The following is a 22,424-nucleotide window of genomic DNA, read 5'->3' on the forward strand; positions in this document are numbered from 1 at the left end:
TTTCGTTTTTTGAAACCATATTCTCTGACTTTTCTTTTTAAAGTTCTACAACACATTTTTACGGCATGATGCTTGTCTAGAAGTAGAAGTAAGACTATTTCGTTGTATTTATATCCTGAATAAAAATAATTTTCTATTAAAGTCCTTAAAGCGTTTTCGTTATCTTCAGCAGCCATTTTTTATTATTCATTCAGCATACGACAATTGCAAATTGCAGGCGCAGACTTAATTTGCAGCAACAGACTTAACTTGCAGCAACAGACTTAACTTGCAGCAACCGACTTAATTGCAGCAACAGACTTAACTTGCAGCAACAGACTTAACTTGCAGCAACCGACTTAATTTGCAGCAACAGACTTAACTTGCAGCAACAGACTTAACTTGCAGCAACCGACTTAATTTGCAGCAACAGACTTATGTAAGTTGCATGTCCCTTGTGGCCACCGTACAAATATCATTTTATATGAATTATATTTAGAAAGACAATGATCCCAGGGAACAACAACTTAAGACAACAACAGCAATACCTTATATCAAAGGTACGTCTGAGACTATCTCGCGTATCTTACGTCCATATAACACACGTGTCTCTCATAAACAAACTACAACGTTACGACAAGCACTAACAAACGTCAAGGACAAAGAACAACCAAACGAACGATAATAAACATTTGAAAAGGTGCACTTTATGCCTGGTTTCCATATGATCGTTTCTGTTGCTAGAGTCGTTTCTGTCTGTTGAAAAAGTCCTGCGGTGATCAAACGACAGAAGCGATTATTGCGATGAACTGGTTTCCATTAATCGTATGCATCGTATCTAATTTGAAGACTTGTAGCGTGTTATTTTCTTTTGCGTGTGCTGAGAAGAAGAGAGAGAAGCAAAAGAAAACATCGTTTTTGGGTTTTAATATTTCGAAAATTTGTTATATAAACAATCATACTTCTGTACTTCTTCCATAAATGAAGACGTAGAATTAAAGTTGATAGCCGCCATCTTTGAATACGGAATCTCGCACATGGAATTACGGATGTATCATGGGATATATCAAGTCGCTTATGGCGTAACGATCGTTTTGCACCGGTTTCCATTAAAAAAATGCAAGCGCGTAAAAGGTGTTTCCGGTCGTTTCTGTCGCCAGGATAGAACTCTAGTCTATCTCAAACGATCGATACGCAAGGATCGTTTATAACGTAATGCCTGGTTTCCATATGATCGTTTCTGTCGCTAGAGTCGTTTCTGTCTTTTAAAAAAAGTCCCCTGCGGTGATCAAACGACAGAGGCGATTATTGCGATGAACTGGTTTCCATTAATCGTATGCATCGTATCTAATTTGAACTAGTCACCATACACTTACTGTATGATGTGTTCAAAATGGCGGCAGTCAATCGAAGAGGAAGACTTGTAGCGTGTTATTTTCTTTTGCGTGTGCTGAGAAGAAGAGAGCCAAAGAAAAAAAGAAAACATCGTTTTTGGGTTTTAATATTTCGAAAATTTGTTATATAAACAATCATACTTCTGTACTTCTTCCATAAATGAAGACGTAGAATTAAAGTTGATAGCCGCCATCTTTGAATACGGAGTCTCGCTCATGGAATTACGGATGTATCATGGGATATATCAAGTCGCTTCTGGCGTAACGATCGTTTTGCACCGGTTTCCATTAAAAAAATGCAAGCGCGTAAAAGGTGTTTCCGGTCGTTTCTGTCGCAAGGATAGAACTCTAGTCTATCTCAAACGATCGATACGCAAGGATCGTTTCTAACGTAAGGATCGCTTTTGTCGTTTGAGTTGAGCGTTTCCATATGATCGTCTCTGTCGCTTCTACAAATTGTAAGCGACAAAGACGATCCTTACGACAGAAACGATCATATGGAAACCGGGCTTAACAAGATAAACTGCTCCGACTGCCACACCTCCTATATCGGGGAGACAGGCAGGAACTTGATCATAGGACTTAATGAACACAAACAAGCAACAAAGAAACAAGACAAAACCAATAACATTGCCGAACATCACCGACTGACAAAACACAACATTGACAGTGACTTGACAAAATGCATTACTACAGCACTGACTACAGACAACGGCTTACATTAAAAAGTTGGATCACAAAAATTACCGGCACATTACAAACGACTTATTCCCAATCTCAAAAAAAAGGAAACTATTCGCATTTGGACTATAGCTAACCACAATAACAACACGCAATTGACACCCACACACTCACTCATTTCCTACACATATAATACGATGAAGTATAAACCAGACCAAAAATACGGCAAACCAGACCAAAAATACGGCAAACCAGACTCTGAAAATGACCACTGCTAAGGGCTAAGGTTGTCAAAACACCAACAGTCCTTCTCAGGACTCTACTAGCCAGGGTCATCTACATCTACGCACTTGAAATTTTAGATAGCAATAACTCATGATCAATCGAATATGACTTTTTTCAAATAACATTCGTATTTTTGTGGATATCGGTTGTTAACATTTGAAACAGGACTAATGTTATCAAAACTAACAAGCAAATTTCAGTTTTTCTCAATCCTGAATTTCCCATCCTGTATTCTATTTCCCCATTCCTTTTTTACAGATAGCCGAAAGAATTTTTGTCAATTTTGATGCTCCGTTGAGCATCGAAACTTCATATCACCACCTCAAAAGGCCGTTTGACTTCACATGCAAGCACTTTATACTTGCCGAATGTCATCACAATATTTTAAGCATGTCTTCAAAATGCAACAGTAATTATACTATAATAACAAAAGCATGTACAAATAACTTGGATAAAACAATGATCATCGTTCGACTTAATTCATTATAAAAATGAACTTCAATTTATCGAAAATTTGTTTAGATGATACATGACATGAATATCAAATCAGCTTTGAACAGAATGCATGGTGTGAGCCAAAGTGTATTGATAGATGCTCGTACATATAGATCGTCCCCGTTAATAAAGTATTGAAACACGGTTAATTGCTGTGAGGGCTGTCTGACGCAGCAGAAGTCTCGTTCTAAAGATGAGACGCTTTTCGACAATTGACGGCTGACACTTTCTCTTGTCGCTATGATTTGTGTTCAAATTTAAAGCATGTACACAATACTTGTCATTATTTCGATTGACCAAAGTTTGTTGATAAATTATTTTGAAATTTCGTAAAACACCCTTCGTAAAATAACCTCTTAATCAGTTACGTAGACAGATAGCAAATTTCATAGTAGTGCTGTTTAAAATCTTTGAGGTCATTTTGCGCAAATTATTTACTACCTACTTCAAGCAAAAATGGATAATTCAAATCACGCTTACGTACCTCTAAAACAAAACGTACCAAAAAGTTCCGTGTTACAATCAGTGATTACACTGGAAATCGTACTTGCCAGTCTAGCTTACGAATTACAAATAATCACCTAACATACATTCATGTCATTAAAACACAAATCTTAACGTTCAACTTCCGCAAGATGACAGGACATCGATGAAAGACAATATGTCTTTATAATGGGGCTTGGTAGAGGCGTCAAAACGTCTGTTTATCACTTTATCTGACGCAAACAAGAATATTTCGTATTGTTTGTTTTATAATATTATACAACAAAAAATCTCGTCAGTTTATGAAAGTATATTTATAATAGTAATGACTTTATCAAATAACAAAATTTTGCCAACATGTTTTCATTGGATTATATCAAATAATAAACATCATACAACTGGGTAATTTCAAATAACCAAATTTCACGACGGGATTTCTTATTTGATAGTTTCAAATAACCAACATAACTTTTACACACTTTGTAAGCCAAGTTACTTCACAACTGTATGAGCACCGCTACCCCTAAATAGTTGCATGACATTCCAAATAAGTTGATAAAACATTGATTATCGAACAATTTCAACGTGAAATATAAACCACAACTTATCAAAATTTCATTTGATTATACTTAAAAGAATACAAAAATGTAAACAAAGTTTTCTACTTCATATTATAGATATATTTTCTAGTTGATAAATCCGGCATGATATATTAGATCATGACAGCGATAATCCCTTTATAATATCATTTTTTAAAAGTAATTCGAATTAAAAAACGCATGAAGCGATTTTGGTTTGCAGGATTTCCACACTGCACTGAATTTTGGTAATAATAGGTACGCATGCGTACATGTGGGTTGCCTGTGAAGTAAATAAACACTAAATGAATGAGACTAAACGAGCATGATTCCAATAAAACTATATATTTATGTCAAACCTGTTCAACATTTGAAAATATTGTTTAGTTATATGTCCAAGCAATATTTTATTTATTTAGATTTCTCGCGGCGTTTAAAAGTTTTTTCAAAGAAAACAAATAAAAAATTTGATGGAGAAGATTAGATATATGAAACTTGAATTATAGTACTTCAGTGATCGCAAGTCTATCGTATTTACTGCTTATAGATTGAAATATATCATAATTCACTTGATGTAAAATTGTAAATTGGCAATCCACACAAATAAATCACACTTGTATTTCGTGCAATATTCAAAACCAAATTAAAGACAAATATACAAATCAATTCAAAAATTAATGTCTTTAGTTAATATTTCTAAAAATTACAACATATTCTTATGATTATGCCACCCAAGACTCTGTGCTAATTACAAATAACTTCTGTAGTTCTGGTTGATCTTTGTAAAAGGACAGACGCATCGCAGCTCACACAAAGAAAAAGTATAATTATTTTAAATCTATGCTATACACGTGACTTTCTTCATTTTCATTGCGAGGAAAGTCGAATAAAATAAAAAATTGAAAGTAAATTAAACAACTTACAATAATTCTCCAACAAACGACAAACAGACAAAACGGTATATTTCGTCATCGCTAGTTTATCCAGCTAGCACCAAAGATTACAACAGACAGACAGAAACTTTTTGACGGTAGCAAAGTGTAGCAAAGCAGTAACGCTAACTACAATGATTAGCCAAAGTTGTGGTTAAGTATGGTCAACTGTGGTAAGCCAAAGTTGTTAGCCGTACGTTAGAGTAACCCTTATCCCAACCTTAACCCTAACCCTAGTCAAAACTTGCAAGCAACGACGAAGTTGCTCTGTGTAAGAGTTTTGAGTTAGCTAATCGTATGACATTACTAGAGTTTGACTACTTCATCTAATTTCATTTTAAAGTTTTAAAACTTTTCGCAATTACGTTGATTTTGTGAGAAATTCTTTAAACTATTTTGACTTAACAAACTGTAATTTGTAACGATCATTGAAAAAGAATTATTAAATTTCTGGATTTTTCAGCATGTGATGCGACGTACTAGACGTAATCTGGATCTTCCCTTGAGTATTTATGAATATGTTTGCACTTAGCATGAATATTTGCACTGGGCAAAAATTTATGCAATACAGCATTTTTTCTCGCTTCAGCGCCTTATAATTTGTAAATAATGAAGAAAAAGTAATTATTTAGTGACCTATTGAACAGTTTGTCACGTGTCGAAAATAAAAACGATAATAAAAAGTCTACAGCACAAAGTATTCCCAGGCGGTCACCCATCCAAGTACTAACTTCGCCCGACAAGGCTTAACTGCGGTGATCAGACGAGAACCAGTGCTTTCCTTGTGGTATGGGCGTAGACATATGCAGTTAATTTTTAATCTTAATAAACCTTTCTTTAAATACATTTATGGGATTAAAAGTTTGAAAGTTGGGCCACAGAATAAGAAATGTATCTATTCTGTGGTTGGGCAAAGAACTAAGAAGTGCCACAACACTGATTACAATGGTCACATGAGTACTCAAGTTAGAGTTATGATTCATATGAACGATGCAATTCATTATTTATATCATTTTAAGCTGAAGTGATTTTTGTATTACAGTGGTATGTAATGTCAACGGTATTTTTTTAAGCAATGTTTACTATTTGTGACTGAGATGACTATCGGTCAAACAAAATCGTAAAAATCAACATGAATTCTTTAAACTTGATACTTTAATTTATAACATCAGTTATGTCATTATGTGTTTTTATCAGTTTAACTATCATGATTAACCATATAACATGCACATTCTGTTGCTTCAAAGTACTCGTTGGAGGCTTCTGTAATGTCTCAATTTGTAGCATTTATTTATAAAGGAGCTACTTTTGTTATTGTTTTGTCACTTTTGTGCTTGTTTTTTAAATCAACTGATCAATTTTAGCAAAGTCTGAGTTGTTCTTGTTTTAAACTGTGTACTACAAATCCCAAGTTAGTATTTTGATGACCGTACTGTAAATGTTTTTTTTTTATTTAGGTGAAATCATGCCCACTAGTACTACATGTTCTCTGTTTGTCATTGTAGCAGCACTTGGCTTACTTGGAAAAGTTGGTTGTGTAACGGTTAAAATTAACAGTGATACACAGTCATTTGGTTCTGTTGTGAAAGGATTCCAGTACAAAAACGTCAGCATTGAAACAACATTGTTTGAAAAGAACTTTAGCTGTTCTGGATCATTGACTGAACAATGGTATACTGGCACCAACTCAAACCAAGAGTTTAACCAGAATACAAGAATTCGCATTTATATTGATGGCGAAGAAGAACCATCGATAGATTACATGCTACTTATGGCACATGCAGTTCTTCCTGGGGCGACCAATAACAAGCCAAGATCCAATAGATTCTTTGGAAAATTAGCTTCAGGTGGTGGCTATTTCAATACATTTAGAATACCATTTAATTCAAGTATAAAGATAACAATGACCAATGATCATAGCACAGGCACTGTTTGGTAAGTCCACTATTCTTTTGTTTGATTAGCGAATGTATATTCTGTACTTCAATACTGTAAATAAATTTGGCATATTACATCAGGGATGTTCAAATTATCATATTTGTGTTTACATAAGGGTGGAAGAACCTAGATAAAAGCAACTCAATTGCATATACGTATATAAACTTTGCTAGCTGTTCCATGGGCACAAATCAATGTACTGCAATTTATCTTAATTTACAAGCTTTATTGCTATCCATTTGGAGTATGTATTAATGTCTTCAATTCTAAAGTTGACTGACTTGTTTGTATGCAGATACTGCCAGTTAGTTGCATTTTGTTGTAAGTGCAATGCATCCATAGAGACTCTGCAGTATTGTGATAAATGGTCAAAATTCAAATGAGTCATACATTAGTGTTACATTGTGCAAACTTTCCCGGGGAGTTGAAGTGGGCAATTTATATCCGTCGTGATTTAAGGTACAATTAATCAACTCGTGTGGAAGGTTATTTAGGTAGTCAGTTAAAATTGTTTTAGTTAAAAAAATCTTTGATGTTTTGCAAAAAACACAAGAATTTTGAGAAATCGCTGTCTTTTCTGTAACTTTTGTTGCATTTGAATTTCAGTTTTGTAAAGGATCTTACTCAAAAACAGTTGATTCTTCAACTGCATTAGATATGGAAGCCAAGAAGAAGTCAGACAATGTTGTTTTCGAATGTGTAAACAATTCTGATTTCACACGTGTTCACAAATGATGCTGTTTGACTCAACATGTAACAGAACATGTATTTTTACATTCATATTGGGAGTGGTGATTACCATTACGAGATATACGCATTTATGTGAGTGCTATATTCCGCCAGATTTATTTCCAAGTGGACTTTGAAAAGAGACATTGCATTGGATTATGCTGTATTGATATATTGCAAGCGATAATCCCTATATAAACTTTTACAACCCGTACAATGTCGAAAATTTGTGACAAAATATTCTATTTTGTTATTTTGTATTAACTATATAAGACAGTTAAGGAAAGAAGATAATCCTTCTTTGCTATAAAATTGTTGAATGCTTTAGTCAAATTGTTGGTTGTGTCGACTTCGGTTGCTACGTAAGTGATCAAGTTTATCTGAAATTAGTGCAAGTTCATCTAGTTGGTCCTTGTCATGGGCATAGAATAGACATCTGACAGAAGGCCCACTCGGCTAAAATTTGGTTGTATTTTTTACTACGCATGCGTGACTTCCCATCAAGGTAATTAACAAATACAATATGGAATAGTATTACACGAGAATGCTATTTTACTAATAATTCACTGTTAAAGGAAAAATGTGCCGAAATTTTTACAAAATGTTATCGTCTTGCAAAGAAGATAAGGTTGCACGCTTTTGTAGTGCAAAACGATATATTTGTAAAAACATCTATATTTTCTTGCTGGAAGGCGTGTCTGCTTAGAAATTGCTTCAGAAAACTGGGGGACGCAAACATCAAAAGTTCCGACACGAGTGGACCTTCTGTTACGTTATCTATTCTGTGTCATGAGTATGAATATGAACAATTGATCGATTGAATTGCGCATGCGCAATTGCACAATTAACCGAGTTTCCATTTCCACCTATTTCTCCGAAATGGGTGGAAATGCAAATTTGGTATTATCAATTTTAAAAAAGACTCTTGATTCAATGGGAGAAAATGTTAGAGTTGTGGTAATCCTAATGTTTGATTTATTATAGTCATAAATGCTCTATTTTTCTCTGTATGCATGTAACATATAACTCTCAGTGGAGGAAATGTGTAGAAAAAACAAAGAGAGGGGAGAGGAAAAGCTATGAAAAAGTTAAAAATTAAGGAAAACAGAAAGAAGTCGAGAGTAAAAAGTCAAAGCATTAGAAAATGTTTTAAGCAGCATATATTAGGTATAGTCTTGCACTTTCACTCCTTGTAGGTTGACTTGTTGCGTTCTTCCTGTCAAAAAACTTCGAATCCATTGCCAGAAAGATTTATTAATTTCCATAGATGCTAATTTTTGTAGTAATATGTTGTGATTCACCATGTCAAACGCCTTTCAAAAATCTATAAATAATACGTGAATTCCTATTCTTCCTAATTGAGAATTATATGTTGCATTATACCAAATTTGTGTCATAGATATTAGAGCAGATACATTAGATCGGCCATGAGTAAAGACATGTTGGTTGCCCTTTATTTTAAAATCTGATTTATTCAAATGGATTTGAAGTTTGTCTATTATTTTAGCCCTTTGAGGAAGGACAGATATAGGTCTGAAGTCATTTTCAACATTGCTTGGATTATTCACTTTAGCAACTGGAGTTATTAGTGCATGTTTATAATGGCTGGGGTACTTGCATTGTTTTATACTTGTGGTTACTATATTGTGTGCGACTGGTGCAAGATCTTCGCAAAAAACGTTTAAGTATCCATGCCGGAATTTTGTCATCTCCTGTTGCTTTTCTAGGATTTAGGTGCTGTAGACAGCTCTTGACCTGTCCAATAGATGGTAAAGGAGGTTTCATATCCTTAAGCGTTTGGTTGATCAAGTTATCTTCAATTTCGTAGTTGGGTAATTGGTTTAACCAAGGTTTTGTAAAGACTTGTTGTAATTTTTCAGCTAGTTCCAGTACATTTTCATCATAGACATTTCTTTTTACATTATTCCCGTTATCAATTCCCAACATTAAGAAGATTGATTTATACCATTTTTTAGGGTTAGTCGTACGAAAGTCTTGCTTTTCGTTTGTAATATGAAATTTTGGCGTTGTTTTTATGTTTTGAGGCATCAGAACATAGTTTTTTCATAGCGAGCTTGCTTATTACATGAGAAAGCACGTTTTCTGACTTTGATCTTTGATTTTATAAAGCTTGTCATCCAAGGCTTATCTGAAGTATGCATTCGTACTGTTTTTTCAGGAATAGTTTCATAATACTAAGCATCGTCGAGGTAAAGGCATTTACTTTTTCATCTACATCTTCTACATTAAAGACCTCCGACCAATCTTCAAGAATAAGTTTTCTGCATAAGACATTTACTTTTCCAGGTGTTAAGAGTTTTGCCCTTCTGGGAATCGTCGGTGTATTTTCTTTCTGTTTTGGCACTAATAGAAGGCATTTGTGATCAGAACGTACCAATGGTGGTAGATGCTGTGTTGGTTTGTACATATCTCGCATATTCGTCAAGACTTGATCCAAAACGTTTTTTCCTCTGGTTGGGTATAGGATAGATTTTTAAATTGAAACAATTACATAGATTATTCAAGTTTAATTTATTGAAGTCTCCAGCAACTATAATTGCAGAGCATGGACGTTCACATAGTAACTGATCTAAATTTTTGATTATATATTCAATCATATCATGTTCTTTTTCGGCACTTTGTCCAGGTGAATAATAAGTAATGACAATAATAATTGCACTAAATGGGCGAGGCGTTCTTGTTGGTTTAAGTACTAACCATAGCACCTCTTTATCATTGTCTTCATCAAATAACTTACGACTAACAGGTATACTTTGATGTACATAAGTAAGAACTCCTCCGCCAAGGTTGGGTCTGTCTTTGCGAAATATTTTGTATTCATCATTAATCGATATTGCTGTGTCTGGTATATTTGGGGAAAGCCAGGATTCTGTAATCAGTACAACTTCAAGACCATTATTCATGACGACTCCATGTAGTTCATAAATTTTATTAGTTATATGACATGCATTTGTGAGCATGATTGTTGGTAGAAAGGGTTTGACTGGATCATTACTATTAGTTTTGATTTCTATACAGTTGAATTTGCCATAATTCATACTGTATCCATTATTTATTTTAATATGTTTGATTGGTTTTATCTGGGTTATAAGTACGTCAATCGAGAATATGTTATCATTGGTTGTGTAATCTGATGCGATTAAACCGCGATGCATACGATCCATTTTCCTCCCCAGCTTAGCCCCGAAACCAGTCCTATACTGAGAACAACTGCCAACATGCTGTTCAATAGTAGTTATTTTTTGTTCATTGTTTGATGAACAAAGTGTAGGTATGTTAACCATTCTTTTGCTTTGTTCTTCCTTTTGCAAGATGTCTGATAATCGTACTTCAAAAAAAGCTTGTTTGCGAAAATCTTGGTGATGTGAATGTTGTCGGGGATAATGGTAATACAGAAAACGGGTACTTTTATGATAAAAATTGTTTTGGAAAACAGTAGTAGGACTCGGGAGTTGCTCGGTGTTAATTGCTGTTAGAGACGTTAAATTTTGTTCTTGATAGAGAAAGGACATCATGAGTTGTATCAACTGGGTTTGATGGCTTCTGTTCCTGATGGATAGTAACAGAGTTGTTTATCTGGAGTTGTTCCATGCCAGCATGATTTGCAGAATACTTAACATGTTGTTTTTTCACAATATTTAGTCATTTGCATTGAAAACGTGTCATTGAAATTTTGTTTGTTATTAATTGTAGTATAATTTTGTAGGGTAACCGGACAGTTTTTCGCCTTGGTGCAATTATTTTTGTGTTTGGCACGATATATTTCTAGTTAATCATCAAGAGAGTTAAGCGATTGTGATGGAACAAAATTATTGCAAATTTTAAATTCATGTCTATTGTTTCTAGTTTCAATAGCTCGGTCAGTCTTTTTGTTTTCAAATCCCTTTTTTAACATTAATACGTCCGTTCTAAGCTCTTTAATTTCCAACTCAAGTTTGATATTTTTATTCTTTTGTACTTGTAACTCTGTTTGCAATGCTCTTATGTCGTCTATGAGAATTTGAACCTTTGCTACGAGGGGAAAAGATTTGGTATGTTCTAAGGTTTGAAGTGCATCGACTCGGCTTTGAAGAATTTCGATATCAAGTTTAATATCTTCGACACACTCATTAATGTTAACTTTCGGCGATTGAGGTGTCATTCCAACTGAGGCTTGGGAAGGAATACGATGTAAACATGTACAATATACCTTTGTATTTGCTTTAAATTCTTCCAAAGTTGCAGATACACACATTTGAATTAGACAATATCTTAGTTGATTACCGCTTTCTCCTTGAAACATCAATGTATTCTGTCTACCACAGTACCAAGTACAAACCAGATCATTACTTGAACCGACAAACTTTTTTGAACTACCTTCCGGTGATGACCATCTGCCTCGTTGATTAAGGCTATTTTCGAAAAAATCTTCCAGTGTTTTAAAACAATTTTGCCATTTTAATCGTTTTCCATCATAAGCAATACATTTAGAAGCTTTAAAACTATAAATTCTGTCTATATCACAAGTAAGATTACATTGATCGCGAGACAATAAAGAACAACCTTCCGCCATCTTAGTTCATACTTATCCTAGGTATTTGAAACATCAATTGTCTATTAAATTTCATAAGTTACCTATATCAGAGGTTTTTTGAAAAGATTTTAGTGTGTTTAGATGAACGTTATTTCAGTGAAATTCTTAGTAGCTGTTTCAGGTTGCTAAATCGTAAAGGAATTTTTTATTCTTTGGAAATTGACTACGAATGGCATTCTTACATAAGTATTTAGATTTAAATTCAGCTGCTATAATTTATTTTCCCTAATCCCTGATCCGCTTCTGCTGAAGTGAATCTTATTATTTTCATAAATATTTGTGACCTACGTTGAAATACTTCAGTTATAGACGACTCCGTCTTGTGAAGTACTGTTTTCGTACTTATAATGAAAAATTGATTTAACGAAAAAGTATTTTTACACCTTGTAGAATGAAATTTTGAATACATTAAAGACAATCAAATTGATATTCGAATTAATGTGGGGTTTTTTTTAATTATATGTGAAACAGGTACATTATCAGGGGCATTACTGGAGTCCCTCTCACTGTCGGGTCGTTTGAGCTGCCAAAAAATACCAGACTTCGACTGTACAAACAAGAAACCACTGTTGCTCCACTGGATTTTGTTACGATGTTAGATGCTAAAAACACGTCCGGAATGTTGTTTCTCGTTACCGTCCACATGGCCAGTCAAACTCTCCTGTTTCTTGAGGGATGTGTTCGTGCAAATATTGACAATTCAAATGAGACGCTTTTTCTTTCCTCTGGCACCGAAGACTTCTTTCTGTCCGCCTTCTATTTCAATCAGCATACATATGATGGCTTTCATTCAGGTCTTACGTACATGCACGGCCCGGATGAGCCTTTGAAAAGGATTGTTGCGTACAAATTTTTCGTGGATGATCCAGTTATTTTCAAGAATTCAATTCGCTTAGTGTGGAGAAATTTTGAAGAGGAAGGTGGTGAAAACGGCTGCCCAAATGAATTTCCATCAAATCTGAAAAAAGAAGGACGCCCCATCCACTTTTCAGACGAATTGCGACAGATGTTCGGACATCCTGCTGATGCTTGGGTGGAGACGTATGTATGGCAGTACGAATGGGATAGTTATGACGACTAATAACTTTAATTTTAAATAGGGTGTTGGCCATGGTAAATGCTAACTCCTTCGTTCTAAAAATACCCCATTCAAAGCAATATTTATGTTAATTACCGATTTCGAATAAATGTATCAATGGTTAGCTACGTTAACAATTAGAAATTCAACTCTACATATGAAATTTACGTTATGAAAGTTAACCAGATACAAACGTTACTTTGTATGACGTCATAATTTCTGTATTGCTGCGTTGTAGGTGTTTTGTTTTTTGTAAAGCATATAGACATGTAATCTTTAGTCTTTACCTCAAGCCAATTATGAATTTGGCTATAGAAAAATGTTCCTATATGTGCATAGAAATTACATAGAAGACCTGAAGTATTCACAATATCATATCTAGAACTAGCGAAGCCAGCTCACCGGTTTTAGCCTTGTTATACAGATTTCAAATCATTATTATTCATTTCTTTAGACGTCTTTAGATTGTTTCTAGAGTGAGTGAATATAGAAAAATTCCTATATCAAGAGCAAAGCCGAGGGCTTGCTACGCTACTATTGTCAATCTTTCCAACAATATCTAATATGCTTAATGTATGTTTCATGTATAATTTGTGTAAAGATTTTTAGTTATAGTTTTGATAAAATAAAATTAACCAAAACATCATATGGATAACACAACGTCGCAAACGTCAAAATTGAGTATCATGATGAGCGAATTTTCATTCGTTCGCTTTTGTCGTGGGAAAGACGGCAAAAATTTCCATTATGTAACCAAATGAAGGTAAGTTATTCCCTGTTGTAAAAATTAAGCAATTGAAAAGCCGATCTAATTATGGTATTTTTACTGGAGTTTCTTTTCAACCCAATTTTGTGTTTAATGCATGGCATTAGAAAATATGGGACAAGATAAAAAGCAGAAGACTTGGGAGGCTTTCAAAGAACTGCATTGTATTAAAACTGTATATCCATTCCGTTGATCCATTCTTAATAAAACTGTCGACCATTCACCGTGATAATTGCTCTTTTTAAAACAATTTTCAAAAAACTTTTTTCAGAGCCAAACAATGTAGTATGAAAAGGAATACAACAGTGCCGTTAGCTTGGTTTGTAAAAAATTGAAACATCGCATTAATATCAAACACAGCAAGGCTTATACAAAGTTGCATAGACCATTTCTTCCACTATAGCAAACCAGTTCTCGCCATCAGTCACAGGTGGATCTAGAGTATGTCAAATCCGTCGCGTGACTGATGTTTGAAATTCAAAAATTACCTATTCATATTAATAAATTACCTATTCAATAAAACTTCATTAATTATTCTTAATTTATTATCGCATTTACTTCGTGATAAAATCCAGCTTTATTTATTATTGAAAACTAATGACTAATCCAATGAATATCTCGTTGGTAACCAGATCAGTTGAATTTTAATTGACCTGGAATAACCGACTGATAAGCGGGTGGCTTGACTGGTTCGACGGATAAAGGAGTCTATGAACGCCAAAACGCTTATTTTATTGGTCAATGGCCAGATCAGTGGACAGTCTGGAATGGTCTCGACTGATAATAGGGTGGCCGGACGTATAAGGGAGTCCAATTGCTATCTTACAATTGGTTCATTTAAATTTTGTTTTATTGTGATTGGTGTGACGGATTTCGACTGATAGCCCACTGAACATATAGTCAAGCTCACTGTCTGAATTGAATGTTTGATCGTTTCATAGTAATTTTCTAAAGCATGATAGAAACTAAACTACAATCATATGAAATTTATGGAAATCTTTTACAAATTCATGTGTTGACATGAATGCTGCCGTCGAAACTGTGAATTTTTTCAAGAGGGTGAAAAATTTACGGATAAATTGTAAATGCTTGGCAAAGACGATCTCGCGAGCAACATTTCAGTCATTGATGTTCAAAAGAAAGCCAACATTGTTTTGAGTTTTATTAGCAGAAATTTACATCCAAAATCGTAAGTAAAGGACAAGTGAAGTGTATGCATGAATCTCAAAGTCAATTTATGCGAGTGTGCGATGCGATTTATGTCAATATGGCGTATGGTAAGCAGATTGATGCTTCTAAAATTGTTGTTGCCGACGGACTTTTAGCTATGATTTCTTTACTAATTGGGGAATCGTGGCCGTTATATGACAGTGAAATTCTACATTTTATCATAAACAAATGTTTGGAGCTTTTCAGTTTATGATTATTGATCATTCAATCATTGGACAGTTATACTACATATTGTTTTAGATTTGAGAAAACTAACATTGATTACATGAGAAGCTGTTTACTATAACCTGTGATTTTGAGTCTTTTCTGATCCATGAAGCTTTTTATTTTGACAAGTTGACTGGAATGATATTAAACCTGAGTATTTCACATACATGAAATGTTGTCCCATGTCACATATTGTCCCCTTTTCTAACTGAACACCTCATGTAGATATGTAAAGGTGTGTTGATCTACAGCTCATACCAGATTGTTTTCCATAAATTCCAAAGGGCTATTGATGTATGAAAAGCATTTTCTATAAAGTAAAAATGTCTTCCTATATAAGCAGATAAACTTTGAAATTTGGCAAAACATCAAAGTATTTTTCATGATCACTAGGTAATTTTTCTGATGATCATTATAATTTCTAAACTAAATTATTTCAGAGTTACATTTAAACGAGCTTTGATCATATGAAAAGATATTTATCATAACCAGTAAGCATGACACATGAACTAATTTTAACATCCATGTAATTGTTTTCCATAACAACATGTGTTATATAACTAAACACATGTTGGTTACATTCTGTTTGTATTTGATAATACAATGCTACTAGTGATTGCTATATAGCACACCTTGCAGAAGATAATAGTCAAGTGAAATGCCTAATAAACATTTATGTCATTAAGCTGTCCTTAACTGCAAATTTTCACTCTGATAATTTTTGCTTAATCTTTGGCAGAAAAAAATTTTGAGTTTCTTTTCAAAAGGGGAATTTGCTGGAACTGTTGTGGAGATGGGTAAAGGGTTACAATAAACTTGCATGGTTTGAAGTCTGAGCTTTTCTATATCTATGAACTGTCACTTGTAGTACCAAATTTCTAACTTAACTCATTACATAGAGGTTTGAATGAGTGTCTCTAGGGGGGTCTATGCCTAACAACTTGGTAGAAATTTTTAAGGACTATATCTGTTTTTACATAGCATTATTGTAAAATAAATTTTACGTTCCTAGACATGCTAATGAGCCTAAACATTTGGCAAAACATTCAAGTTGTTTTTACGCAAAAACGATGCCCACAAAATACATTTTGTATTGCTCTAAAACGCTGAAAATGGCATTTTCAAGGCTCTGAAATTTAAAATTTCTGAGGGGAGAATGCCTCAGACCCCCCCCAGGTGCGGAGCGCCTCCGACGTTTTTTGACTGATGTTTGAAAAATCCTAGATCCGTCCCTGATCAGTCAGTTTAGTTTTTGTGAAGCAGGCGGATCCAGTTTTATTCACCAATGTTAGTTACATTCAAAGTATTTCCATAATAATGATATTCCCGAAGATATAATATTGCTACTGGAGATTGATGAAGAAGATATTATACACTCATATAATACAACCACAACGAGCTGTTGTAGTTGATTATAAGTCACTCTGCATCTGATCGAATTGTTCTGGTTCCTAAGAATTATTCTCTGGAAAACAAGCCCTCGTTGATTTACCTGAAGATTTAGTAATCACTGCGCCAAGAATTGAATTGTAGCCTACAAGTTTTTTGTGGATGATCCATTTATTTTCAAGAATTTCATTCGCTTCAGTGTGTAGAAAATTTTAAAAGGAAGGTGGTAAAAATGGCTACCCAAATGAATTTTAACAAAATCTCGAAGGAGGACTCATCCACTTTTCAGACGAATTACGACAACTATTCGTATGTGTGGTATTACGAATGAGATAAATAAGACGATTCCCAAGAGTTTGAATAATTTTGAATAATTTTCTCATTTTTCAGTTAAGTTGAATTATTGAACCATGTAAAAAAGTCGACTTTACATAAGAAAGTTATGTTCAGAAAATGAACTTATTTAAAGTTAATTATTGCTGTAGGTAGAGCCAAAATTAACAAAATTCAATCTAACAAGAGGAGATAAAGATTGTGTGATTGGTACTCAACAGAATTTTTATACGATTATGCTCCTAACAATTCTGTTTCGATTATACATAGCTTATGATTAGTTTTTGAGCAATAACGGATGCTTCGTAACATGCAAGTACTTTATTGCATTAATTGAACAGTTTTGCATGTTTGACATGTAAAATGCGCTTAGATACATTGTCATTGTTGCCTTAGGATGTAAATGTTTAATGGTACTGCAAACTTTTGATCAAAATACAAAATTTAACAACACTACCAAATATCCTAGCTAATTATGACCAAAATGTCACAAGATATATAATTACTGTTATTATTAAATAGGACACAATAGTCCGTATTCTGTACATCAAAAAAGCAGTATTTTGTTGCCCTCACTCGGGCACTAAATTCTTCTCACATGTTTCTGTAGATTTTTATATGCTGAATCCGAATCCACTTATTCTCACTGGCACAAACCCGCAGTTTTTTTGTATTTTGCAATCGAAAATCCTGAATTTTCACTCTGTAGAAATCTAAATCCGCCATTTTGTTTTCGGGAAGCTTCATGTTAAAACATTTATATGTACTAGTTCCAGGTTTTTATTACGCATTTTTTTTTTGCTTAGCACGAGTGTTTATCTGTTTGCTTCTTGTCAATAAAACAAAACTTGAACTTTTAACATTTCACCTACATTGTTTAACATGCAGTGGTTGTAAACATAGGAGAAAGTGCTTCCTTAACATAAATTCCGACTTAACCAATGAACTTGAATCTTTTTTCAACAGTAAAATGTTTCCAGGCAAAGAACTCTTTAGTACTCCCTTTTTATAAACTTCGATCAAAAATCACATTTCACGATAAAAACTACCAATCGTCATGAAAAAAGTCCTAGCTAGTTTCTTGATCGCCTTCAGAAAAAGTGAAATTAGAAAACGGGTCATCAGTTTCCAGAAGATCATGTTCTTATAGCTGACAATTATGACAGCCTGTGCAACCACACAAACCAGTGCACGGAAGACCATATTTTAAGCAACTGCAGTGATTTGTCTTACAGCCTTTTAGACATTTACATTTGTTGTGTTCAAGAAAGGACTCTGGGGCAGAGGGGCGAGTCATTCACACAATCTCTAGTTGGCCATCAGTCAATTTCCATCAATTTCCAGCTGGAGTAGGAAGTTTTAATTGAGCTGATAAGCATCAATTCCAAGGGAACGACTGAAAGTTAGCCCTTTTAACATTTTAACGAAGGCTATCATAATTTGGTGAAGAACATTGTCAGAATACTTGCCTGAATTAAAAAGATGGTATCTGCACTCGTCAACAGTTGTTGATGTTTTGTCGCCAAGTAGACAAGCAAATGTACCCAGTGACATAAAAAGCTCCTCGGGAACTTCATTCAATCTTTCCAACTGACAAAAACTCTCTACAAACTTCGGATGCATTTGCAATACCTCCATGGCTTTACTTTACCTTTACCTAGAAAAGTGCTAGTGGAATCACAACGTGTAAAAAATGAAGGGAAAATGATAAAAAGAATTGAAATCCATTAAATCATTTTAACATAGCAGTTCTACATTTTATGGAAATTATCAAGTATACCAGAGAAAGCATGAAATCCTGGCAAACACGAGCTTAACTCTTCACCAAGTAAAGTCGATATGGTGGAAAATCGATCAGGTGAAAATTGTTGCCTGTCCCGGTCATCACGAGAAGTTCTTTATTGACGATCTTTTGCATTACAACACAAAGTACAAACACATCTGTGTCTGGTGTTTTGATGATAATGCGTTGATGAGTGGCGGCGGCATCCTTGAAGTGAAAAAGTAATCGCGTATCTGCTTCCTCGTGGTCACACACCAGTCGAGGTACTTCTTGTGCAAGAACGCTGTTTTCATATAAGATACCAGATTTAAATAACAAGCATTTCTCTGTTGTGGTGACGTACATGCAGTGCGGGTGTCTTAGATACGAGGAAGGGTAATTTCTCCAGTAATCACAGAGAAATGCTATCAATAACTCTTTGTTCTCTCCAGAGTTTAAGTATTTTTTCCACTCTTTTGGAATATTCTGTTCTTTGCTTAGGATGTGTCCTCTTTGAACGCCTTGAGCAGCCCTTTTGGACCTTTCTGAATTCTTGATACTTATTGCTGGATATCTGTCCGCAACAAAGTCTAGTCTAGTAGCCTTGCATTGCTCTGCAAGCTTTACCAAATAATCAAATATTTGATCTGCAAATTCACCAAATGTTCTCCATTCATAGATAAAAGTTGTCTTTGTCAAACCATGAAAGGAGAGTGAAAGAGTTCTGGCACATTGATTGAAAAAGTGATCCTGTATTTATATTTCTCTACAACAAATCCAGTGATGATTCTGATCTCAGTGATCTGTACATACTAATTTACTAATTCACTCGGTGTCCTTTGATAAAAGTTTATAATGTTGATTTAAAATAAAAAATATCTGATTTATTTTTGAAGTTATTCTTTATGTAATCAATGCATGCAAGCAGCAACTCAAGATGATTTTGGGACATTGTTATGTAATGGAGACAAGATCCTTTGTTAGAAGAAAGTGAGCAAACCCTTTAATGCTTAGTGCATCTTCTATAAGACCAAAAAATTTTTGTCCTTCTATATTTAAACATAGGAATTTCAGAATTTTACTCTTCCAAAGTAAAGAACAATATGTATGTTTCACTTATCCTCTGTGGAGTGACCTTGTAGAAAGAGTGGTCAAAATATTGAATCAAAGTAACTCTTGTGTTTGGTGAGTCTAATAGCCTGATAGCAATACTTTTAAAACTTTATTTTTGCCCTTATATTACTTAAAGTAGGTTAATCAGAAAGGCATGCGTTTTATCACATTTAAAACAGCTGTAAGCTGCTAAATTTTTGTTCTGCAATTTTAGGCTGTTCTACATTCATCTTAGGCCTTTGCATAATAATGTGCCTCTTCAAAAACTTATTAACAAAATTCTGTAGTGATAATGATCAATTTCTTACCAGGCTTTAGAAAAATTTATGGAAAGATGCGTTGCTCACCTTTGAAAAGTGAGTTGCACATTCATATAAGTTGCGCACGATTTAACCATGCTTTATTAAACCTGACGAGATTTAGGTCTAAAATATGCTTCTCCTATGTTTATACATAAGTGCGGAGGTGATAGTTTAGGTTTGCTTTTAAAATTTTCGACAGAATTCTTCATTTAAACTTACATTTTACTTAGACTTTATTAAGAGTCTCGCCTTTTTGCCACCTTTCAAGATGGCGCCCGTGAAGAAATTTGCCTCACCGTGACAACGGCTGTTAGATATCTGGAGGATTGGTTATATATCATTGGATGTAGGTCTCTGGGTACGACTTCAGAACGCTCTGAGTTATTTTCGTACCGGTTTCATGTAAACATCTACTATAAATTATACTATAACTGACACCAGCTGGTACCGGTTTGAGTTCGTTCCGGTCTCATGTGAACAGGGCTTTTAGTTTGGCGTTAACGGCAAACGGCAAACCGAAAATGGTCGCGCCATCATGGCTTTGTGGTTGTTGTGGTTTGCGGTATGGGTTTTAACGGCAAGAGGCCTTTCTTGCGGTAGGTGATGCACCGTAAGCTTTAACACAAACGGACGTTTATGGCTCAATGTAATTCTTTTATGAGAGTTTAAATCATGAATGTGTCTTTTTCACCGATAAACTTTTAACGAAACATGAAATTGAGCTCATTACAATCCAAACTGTAAAATACAAATGCAAAACGCCAAACTGAATTGAAATTTTTTTGAAACGGCAAACTTCGACGGCAAGCGGGTAGTTGAAGTTTGCCATTTGCCGTAAACGCAAAAACTGAAAACTTTCTATTATGACAAGAAATTTCCCGATGCGAGGGAAGGACGATCACTCAACGACATAAATTGCTTGGTAGAAATGAGCTAAAGCTTGTAATAACGAGTTTGGTGATTTTGAACAATAGTGCGAAAGATTTAGTTATTTGTGCCTGAAGAATTGACGATACGCCGCAACAGTCGATTCTGTCGAACAAGAGGATTTTTGACTTGGTAGACTTGCCCTCGAAGTAATGTGGTTTCTATAAGGACTCACCAAAGAATTCATGCTATTAACCTTTTTCATTCAGCAGAATTGAAAAATATTCAGCCTTGGAAAAGAGAAAATGCAAACTGACGCAATTTCATGACAGCCATTAATTGAAGAGAGTTTAATTACGATTAATACAATGATTGTATTCTTGAACTACAAGCTCTAACAAGTTGAAGCAAATAAATTCTAAATGATTAGGTTGAATTGATTCATTGAATTTTCAATCAGCCATTTCATTCGAAAACTGCATATAGTATAAAATGTGCTAAAAATGCTGACTCGCCTTGCTGTCAGCGTGATGAAGCACATGCCAGCGTTGAGTATCCTTTGGCCAGTGGGTGATCATTGTGATAGAGAGGGCGTCATGATTTTTCTGTGTCACTGAACTTTGAAATTGTTGTTTTTAGTTGGCAACGACATAACAAAATTTATATTGATGAAAATGATAATCCATAACAAACCATTTTAGAGAAGTGCCAACCTCTTTTTACTGGGAAAAATATTTTGGCTATTCAAGTTAAAAATGGAGAGTGCAACCATTCTTGAAAAGTTGGCAATCGCATGGAATACTTTGGCTGTATCAAATTCGAAAATCGTTTCCCTTAATTATGATTTTAATCAACAAATTTAAAATTCCCATGCTTTTTAGCATCTATCGGATGACTTTTGTGGACGTAAATCGTCATAACATTACTTGATTGTTTCATTGTAAGCTACTTCAATAACAGCTGCTCATGTATGCTGCGTAATAAAACTGAGAATTATTTTAGAGAAGTGCAACTACTTTTTAGAAAGCTATTTTGGATATTCTAGTTAAAAATGCTCAGTGCATTCCTTCTAGAGAACTTGGCAATTGCATAAAATACTTGTGCAATATCAAAAATCATTTTGGCCTAATGACAGTTTGATTTTCACCAACTATGATTAAAATTCCCGTTCTGTTATAACTTATAAGCATCCATCAAATGACATTTGTGGAGGTAAAGCATAATTAATATCGCTAAATTGTGTGGGTATCAGTCACTACAGTCACAGCTGCTCGTGTTGTTTATTAAAA

General features: G+C 34.4%; 2 protein-coding genes, 1 long non-coding RNA gene and 1 other non-coding gene across 4 annotated transcripts in view; 1 reads left to right on the top strand and 3 right to left on the bottom strand.

Annotated features, from left to right (window-relative positions):
• The window catches only part of LOC124455484, a 32,551-nt gene extending 29,112 nt beyond the window's left edge, over positions 1-3,439 (bottom strand). The window contains exon 1 of the mRNA XM_047006122.1: positions 3,319-3,439. The gene's annotated coding sequence lies outside the window, so the exon portion shown is untranslated. The remainder of the gene's footprint in view (positions 1-3,318) is intronic.
• A 2,070-nt stretch (positions 3,440-5,509) lies between these two features.
• Positions 5,510-5,628, bottom strand: LOC124455935. The gene has a single exon (XR_006952058.1). It is a non-coding gene; the product is annotated as a 5S ribosomal RNA (ribosomal RNA).
• A 98-nt stretch (positions 5,629-5,726) lies between these two features.
• Positions 5,727-13,812, top strand: LOC124455676. Its single transcript, XM_047006315.1, has 3 exons — positions 5,727-5,871; positions 6,285-6,762; positions 12,560-13,812. The coding sequence occupies exons 2-3, from the start codon at positions 6,293-6,295 to the stop codon at positions 13,167-13,169; spliced, it is 1,080 nt and encodes a 359-aa protein (XP_046862271.1). The 5' UTR covers positions 5,727-5,871; positions 6,285-6,292; the 3' UTR covers positions 13,170-13,812.
• A 4,728-nt stretch (positions 13,813-18,540) lies between these two features.
• Positions 18,541-20,741, bottom strand: LOC124455677. Its single transcript, XR_006951982.1, has 3 exons — positions 20,488-20,741; positions 18,872-19,619; positions 18,541-18,759 (listed from the first exon to the last, which is right to left on the bottom strand). It is a non-coding gene; the product is annotated as an uncharacterized LOC124455677 (long non-coding RNA).
• Positions 20,742-22,424: the final 1,683 nt, after the last annotated feature.

Source organism: Xenia sp. Carnegie-2017, unplaced genomic scaffold (genome assembly GCF_021976095.1).
Source record: "Xenia sp. Carnegie-2017 unplaced genomic scaffold, XeniaSp_v1 HiC_scaffold_4, whole genome shotgun sequence".
NCBI lineage: Eukaryota > Metazoa > Cnidaria > Anthozoa > Malacalcyonacea > Xeniidae > Xenia > Xenia sp. Carnegie-2017.

Coding starts and splice junctions, on each gene's coding strand:
- LOC124455676 (XM_047006315.1), top strand. CDS start 6,293: ATGCCCACTAGTACTACATGTTCTCTGTTTGTCATTGTAGCAGCACTT. Junction 6,763..12,559: donor CATAGCACAGGCACTGTTTG/GTAAGTCCACTA, acceptor TATGTGAAACAG/GTACATTATCAGGGGCATTA.